This window comes from Hippoglossus stenolepis, chromosome 11, assembly GCF_022539355.2.
Source record: "Hippoglossus stenolepis isolate QCI-W04-F060 chromosome 11, HSTE1.2, whole genome shotgun sequence".
NCBI classification, from domain to species: domain Eukaryota; kingdom Metazoa; phylum Chordata; class Actinopteri; order Pleuronectiformes; family Pleuronectidae; genus Hippoglossus; species Hippoglossus stenolepis.
Genome location: NC_061493.1, coordinates 5,665,618 through 5,673,615, shown reverse-complemented (window position 1 = coordinate 5,673,615; position 7,998 = coordinate 5,665,618). Strand labels below are relative to the sequence as shown.

Genomic DNA, 7,998 nt, shown 5'->3' with positions numbered 1-7,998 from the left:
CCTGGTCCACATTCTACTGTGGGCAACAAAAAGAGAATACAAACTAAATCCATTCTATTGTGTGTATTTTTGTAACTGCTGGAATCTGATTGGTTTTTCTCCCCAGCTCTGGTATATACTAGACGCCAGCTCCCAGCCAGCCTTCTCTTTTCCATTCAGTTGTCAGCAGACGGCTGCACTGCTTTAGTTTGCATTCTTTCTTCACAGTTTTGCTTGTTGTGCAATTGTCAATGGGTGTGTTTGTGTAGTTTGTGTATTAGACAGCTAAAGGCTCAAACTTGTGTGTAAATAATTGTGGATTTTGATTTTTTTTTGTCCTTTCCGAGTGTTTTTGGTTTGGACCCAAGTCCTGTGTTTTTTAATTTTTTGGGGGGTTTTCCCTGCAATTTCTATTTGATTTTGCTCGATGCAGATTCTTCATAAGTAAAATGTTTAAAGAAGAGAGTATCCACTGCGTTCTGTCCACATAGATCCATAGCAGGAACATATTGAATTGAATGACATAACTTTGCTTCGTTTCAAAGCTTTAATCAATTACCCTTTCCAACAAGTGTTTGCCATTCAAACTGCTAAACACAACTTATTTCCTTGGGTTAATGTTTTATGAACACTAGGGGGCAGTCTTTAATAAACGGTAACAAGCCAAGCAGATGGGAGTCCATAACTTTAACAAATTGCAATAACATCACGTGTACGTCGCAAAGTATTTCATTCTTTATTATGGATAATGTGATTTACAGCAGTTTAATGTATCTGATATATAGATCAGGGTGTTATGAAATGCTGGTTTTGTTTTTTTAATTACAGATAATGGATGAATTCTGGAAAAAGGAAACCTCAAACAGCCTGGACAGATTAGATACTGTGAACACTAATTTCTACTTCAAACTGTAACCATGTTTCAGTTGCCAACTTCTAACCTTTAGTCAACCACATGTGCTCTGTTGTCTGCTGCACTGGTAAAACGGCAATTAAAATGTTTTAAAATAAAACATTACTTGTGGATGGTTGAAGTGGGAAAAATACAATGACACACATATTTGTAAAAGTACTTTTATTTTTGAGCCCTTAAGTACATAAAAACAGCATTCTTGGAGAATGATGCATCCGAGTGGCAATTCTGTTCAAGTACAGAAGTCTGACCATTGCAATGGATTATTCATTCTTAAAAAACTAATTTTCCATAACAAAATACAAAGCGTTGCGACGCTAAGAAACAATTTTGAATTAGCGGGTGGACTGACTATGTTGAAAAATATTTTTAGTACCTGAATTTTTGGAATTGCTCAAGCAAACCTTCACAAAACCAAAGAAATGTAGGACAAGCCTACAATGCTTAGTAGAGCTATAAAATCTGTTTTGTGTACTAAAGAGAGACAATTTCATAAAAAGCATTAAAAAAAACCTGACCTGATTTGAGTAGACGTATGTAAACATTACAAAAATACTATTTACATATATGTACAATGGGACCTGCCCACAGTGAGTCGTCCCCTTTGGGAAGCAGATAACAGTGTTGTCAGGATACTCACCAACAATCAATAAGTTATTTATAAGACAAGGTGAGGAAATGTCTTAAATACCAAACTACTATAACTTAGCCAAAGATATTCATATATGCACATAAAATGTACAAAAAACCCCCACCAGTGTTCATTCTCCTTCCTGACAAGGAATGAGGATACATTTGTCATGTTTGATGTGGTTGCTCTGCCAAGGCACGAAGGCTCCTACAGGAATGTTTCAGTTCACTGGTTGTCCAATAATAAGCGGCAAACTTTTCAGGGATGTTCTGACCATGATCCCATGATGGATTTCAGATGAAACAATGTCGTTATGGTCAGTGGGGCCTACATGTGCCTCTTCATGTGGAGAGCCAGGTGATCCGAGCGGGAGAAGGCACGTTCACACATGTGACACTGAAAGGGCCGGTGTCCAGTGTGTTTCCTGAAGTGACGGGTGAGCTCATCTGACCTGGCAAACTTCCAGCCACAGCCTTCCCAGTTGCAGTGGTAGGGCTTTTCACCTGAGACACACAAAAGCAAATTCAGTTTAGATTACAGGTCGTCACGGTGCATGAACAAGACAAAAAGTGAAATTGAAATACATTTACTAATCGGATTTGTTTGACCTTCACAACACAAAGTTAACGTGCTCACCTGTGTGTGTCCGCATGTGGGCTTTCAGGTGGGAGCTCTTGGTGTAGGTCTTCCCACAGCCTGGGAACTCGCAGCCGTGCGTCGCGGTGCGTTTTCTCGCCCACGACCGGCGGCCCCGCTTTTGCTTGATGCTTCCCACCTCGTCCTGCCCGTAGAACTCCAGTGACGGCGACGAGGGAGGGGTGAGCATCATCCCCTGCATGGAGGCCGGGTGATGCTGCTGGTGAACGCACACCGGCTCCCTGTGCATGTTGTACTGTCCTTGAAACGGTGGCGCACTCTGGTGTGTGTAGTGCGGCTGGTAAGGCGCGTGCATGTACTGGTTTTGGAGATGGTGTTGATGATGAGAGCTCATGGTCGAGTTCATTTGTAGGTGACAGTCTGTGTGTCCCTGTAGAACAGGGTGCTGCATGGGCTGCGCGCCGAACCCCGGCAACCCACCTAGAACTGAAGCGGGGTGGTGCGTAAATGCTGCTGGATGCGCGGTGCGTAACTGGTGCTTCTCAAACATCTGTCCCATATAGTCGCCAGCAGCAGTCATCATACAGGACGGACTTACGGGCTCGTCTTTAATTTTGAGTCCAAGCGGCGGCGGGGATGTGGCCACATGCTGGTGCCCAGACGTCGTTTGGACGGTGACGGGATTCAAAGCGCGCAGCTCGGTGTACTCCCGCACGTCCCTCGCCTTGCCCGGCGAACTCTCCCCCGGGTAGCCCATCTCGGGCGTGAGGAGCTCCGCCATGAGGCTGCGCACCGGGCTGGAGCCCGTGAAGCTCGCGGTGCCGCAGTAGCTCTGCGAGGCCAGGTGAGGGGACGGGTGGTCGCTGCTGTCAGGCACAGAGCCGCAGCTCTCCGGAGACTCCGGCAGAGAATACGCGCACTGCTGCTGCTGCTGCTGAGGTGGAGAAAGGCTGCTGCTGCTCACCACATCGGAGTGGATGGTGTTGGACAAGATGAACTCGAGGTCCAAGAACCTGCCCAGCTCGTCGTCGTCTTTGGACGGCAGCGCGGGAGCCTGCACGATGCTGAACTCCACCTCAATCAGCGGCTTGTCGGCGCCACCTGTTGCGCTGCGTTGACGCGCACACTCATCCCTGCACAGCTGCACGGAAACACAGAGGGAACATGGAGTGAGCCTCAAGCGATCGCAGCAATCTGAACCAAAGTAAACCCAACTGTTCACCAGAAAAAAAACACTATTGAAAACTCAGAGGTGATTACTTACATTGTCAAAATGTTTCCGCTCCATGGTTTGGACACTTGGAAAAGATGTCATGATGGCGGGTATCGCAGCTTCAGCCGCAGCCATGCTGACCGCTCACAGGTAACCACAGGCGAGGACTCGGGACTGGAAGTGAGAACTGACGCGGTCCTTTATGTCCATAAAACGCGTCTGTGGTAACGTCGGCAGCTGAGGAGCGTTCCAGGATTCAGGATGTAAGTATCAACAGTGGTGACGGAGCCTCTTATAGCTCCAGTGTCCCATACCGGGAGGTGTGGCCACTACTACCGCCCCCACCTTCCCTCCACAACACACACACACAGCTCCCCCACGGCACACACATTAAATGACATTTAGGTGCGTAAAGCAGCTATGTCACTAAACCCCCCAAAAAAGAAAGGATTTACATAACAGAATGATTGACTATATGACCATCATCCACATATATGAACATCACTGTAGCCAATGGATATAAATTTACGCGTCTTTTACGCATTGACTTTTGACGCATGACTTTTCCTAATCTGCCTTTTAGCCAGAGCATTTATCCATTTCCACCTCTTTATTTTCATCCACGAGTGAGATAAAGGTGTGTGCAGTGTGGAGGCATCAAATTCTCCTCTCATGAGACCAAGCATTTCCCCTGAGGCAGACACAGGGGGCGATACTGAACCTCGCCGGAGTGTCGGGCCGCAGGAGACTCGAGATTCCGAAAGTGCTGCGTTACAGTACGAACGTTTGCATGGAAATATTAATACTTTCGGGAAAACATATTGGGTCAAGCAGGTATCATTTGTTGCACTTGTGGCTGTCGCTCCCGTGCGTTCATTTCGCTGCGTAAAAGTCTCGCACAGTTTCACTCCAGCCTCCCTCTAAACACGCGCAGGCACATATTCACACCATTAATGCGTCCCGACTTGATCCCTGCGTGTTTAACGCAAACACAAACGTGTGAAGAGGCGGCTCATTCCCGAAGACCATCGAAACAACCTGTTAATCTGGATGTCAACAAAGGACTACATGTTTCTCAATGAGCCTCCCCCAAACAGTCCTGTAATGTCCCCTGCAGTCATCACTATGCTAATGTACAGGTGGAAGGGTCTCGATCGTGGAGAATGAAGGGAGAACTAATAATGAATATATATATATAGAGAGCAACAAAATCTGACTTTCATCTGACACTTTCATCTATTGGTGAACAATCTAAAAAAAACCACACAGTTTCATCATCTAATTACTTCAAATGCGTCATTGCATCTCAGCATTTGGTGAAGATTGCTTGAACTGATAACATGTTTCAGATGTCTGCTGCCTGTGTTTCCGCCCCTCAGACCCCCCAGCTATAATACTGACTAAATACAATTACGGTTCTTACTTGAATACTAACTGATGAGTCCAGGCAGCTCTACTCCTCCCATATAAATAAGTCTGACTTTGAAGCTGGAAAACGGTCTGTTCATAAGAGAGCTGGGCCCCTCTGGGGTTTAACTGATGTATACAGGGCGACATAATGTTACAGCTTCAGGAACATACTGTTGAACATTTAGAACATAAGAAACCTAATGTTTGGTGTTGTAACAAAGACGATTGATATAGTCACCTTTATAGTTTTACACATGCAGAGAAGGGGGTTTAAATAAAATATAATTTTATGACAAAACCTTTTCTTTTTCTTTCTTTCTTTCTTTCTTTCTGTCCTAGTTCTGATTTACAAAAAACGTTTTAACTTTATCCCACTTTAGCATAACACAAGTCCCTGGTCCCATATCTTATTAGTTGAGATCAGATTAGATAAAGTGAATTTGATTTGCTTTAAATCCCCTAAACTGCCACTCAACCAATCACACTAATGCAAATATCTCGTTCTCTGCTCCTCTCGCCCTCTGCCCCTCTCTCTCTGTCTGTCTGCAGGTGTTGTGAGAGGCAGCGTCCTGCAACTCTCTCCCTTTATACTCCGTTATTTTTAACCTGCCAGGCTTACGCAAAACAAATTCCACTCCTGTCCATGTGCCAAGTGGAAATGGACTCTGTTTCCTGAGGAAAAGTGGACGCTCGCTTCCTCTACTTTCACTCTGCAGTCACCTTTAGCTGCAGTAACTGAGAATGTAGACACATTATACTTTGATGCATTGGTTGAACATGTCTATTCAGGGCATTTTGAGTTTGTGGAATTGTTATACTACAGAACCTTCTAGGAGCAGTAATAAGCTTGAGATTTTCTATCCTCTATTATATTGAAATATAATTTCTGGAAGGTACTGAAACCATTTGAGTGAGCTCCCCTGCAGAGAAAGCCGTCCTCTATCTTGTTCCATCAAAGGCATCATCAAAGTCAGGTCATGTAAAAAGCAACTGGTCCAGAAGAGAGAGACAGATACAGATAAAGAGTCACCCCGGGCTCGGGTTTCTCCTTTTGTCACTCTCTTTTCTAAAAGGGAGGAAGTCTCCCAGCTCGAGTGTTTTCTAAACACAATTACTTAAGATTACAGTCGAGCAGACAGAGAAGCAAGGCACCTCACGATGGATACACTCAAATATTTCCAAAGTAAACACAGAGAAGCTGTTATCTCATTCAAGTGTTTGTATTTCTACTTTCAAAACATCAGTTTTTTTCTTGGAGTTAGTCTATTTTTTGTTGCATTGTTCCAGTATTTTGGCAGATAACTGAAACCTGCTTTTTTGTTTTTACAGGACATTATGTTTTTGCCCCTGTCTGTCTGTCTGTCAGCAAGATGACACAAAAACTACTGAACAGATTGTCACTTACAGTAACTTGGTGAGAGAACCCAATACATTGTGACTCAGATCTGAACAAAGTGGCCGATCGAGGATATTTTTGTACACTTTCAACATTAAACAATAGGCCGTTTTTTGATTTGATGAGAATTTTGAATTCAAAAATAAAATATGCAACAATTATTCGATAAATAAACAAGAACTATGTTACATATTTTGTTGACTTGCTTGGACATTTCATTTTGGTCGCCTTTTAATTGTGTCATATCCGTGACTTTGCCCATCTCTGCTATAACTTCCAGGGGTCAACAACCTTTGACGAAGGAAAAACCCACTCTAGCCATCTTAGCCAGTCGGCTGTATTTCTGTCCACTGTTTGTAGTGGTGACTCATAGTAGATCCCAATTATTCACTGCCATTTGCTGTGTAATGTGAAGAATACTTTAATACATTACCTCATCCATGAACATGATTTACTCCTGATTCACGTCAGGTAGATTTTCCTCGGCTTTGGTGGTGAAGAACCCAACTGCCATGATCCCATGCTGCTTCACAACAGCCTCAAACTCTTTTGCTATTGTTTTGATTGAAAGAATCAGAAAGGCTGAAGTTACATATTATACGTTTCTATTGAGTGACATTCTGGTATTTGGGAAGAGATGATTTGAGTAACTTCACATGTCTGACAATTATTTCTCATAGTCAACCTGTTCCATATTTGCTTTGATGCTCAGGAAAGAGTCATTTGACTGGAGGCTAAGTTTCTTCAATGTAAATGTGTGACGGCACGTACAGACAACTGCCCTGTACAGTCAATGTCTGTCTCTCATTTACAGACACACACACACGATCCTGCATATATGCATTTTTAGTGTTCTTGTCCAATCAGTGGCTGTGCTCCGAATAACCAGGAAGCAACCTACAGCACAGAGCGGATGGACACACGCACACACACACACACACACACACACACACACACACACACACACACACACACACACACACACACACAGTAGGAGCAATTATCCTCATCACCCACAAAGTGAGGGGAAACCCGACTGTTATCTTGGATAAATATGCCGCCGTGCATGGCATGAAAAAACAACAAAGTGATTAAAGAGGAAAAAAGAAAGTACGATGACGGCGCGGAGACGGACTGCTTACCTTCTAGAAAGATATCAAAGGGAGGTGGGGAGGAGAGGAAACAAGAACAAACGCAGACCGATGGGAAGAATCATGGGAAAGAAGAACAGCAACAACATGGGCCAATCAGTAATTCTGTTCTTCCTGAGGCCAGAGTTTGACGCCTGTTGGGTCAAACAGTCTGAAGGCGGGAGTAGAGGACTCGGAGCAGACTGGATAAGATTGCAGGATTTCAGTTATTAGATCTCCAGCGGGTCAATTTCTTTTTGATTTATTTGAAAAGTATTTACCTGATTATAAACAGAAGAAAGAGATAAACTGACTGAGGTTTTATGTTACGACTGTAATGTAAAATGTTGATTTGAAGTCACAGGTCAGATCAAACATGATCTCATTATATTAAACAAAAGATTACTAGTCTGCTGTAGTGTTTAACTACCAACAGCCCTAAATGGTTTATCTTTTTCCAGACTGCAAAGCTCACGGTGGTTAAATGGTTTAGTAGCAGTCAGTACTAATGAGGCCATTAGCAGCTAGCTGTTAGGCTAATGAGATCAGGTTGGCACATACTTAGCAGAATGTCGGCTCATTTACGTTTATCATGTGTGTGTGTGTGTGATCAGGGTCAGAGGTAATTAGAAGCTGAATCAGTAATGACGACCCCCTGAGTAGAGTGGTTACATAGTGTGAGTGTTTGTACATTATCAATACTCACTGCTTCATTTATTTTATAAATTA

The 7,998-nt window shown here is 43.6% G+C and overlaps 1 protein-coding gene across 1 annotated transcript; it reads right to left on the bottom strand.

Annotated features, from left to right (window-relative positions):
- Window positions 1–1,039: 1,039 nt before the first annotated feature.
- Window positions 1,040–3,637, bottom strand: klf17 (Kruppel-like factor 17). Its single transcript, XM_035171557.2, has 3 exons — window positions 3,385–3,637; window positions 2,160–3,261; window positions 1,040–2,026 (listed from the first exon to the last, which is right to left on the bottom strand). Exons 1-3 carry the CDS (start codon window positions 3,466–3,468, stop codon window positions 1,851–1,853), a joined length of 1,362 nt encoding a protein of 453 aa, XP_035027448.2. The 5' UTR covers window positions 3,469–3,637; the 3' UTR covers window positions 1,040–1,850.
- Between the last annotated feature and the right edge of the window lie 4,361 nt (window positions 3,638–7,998).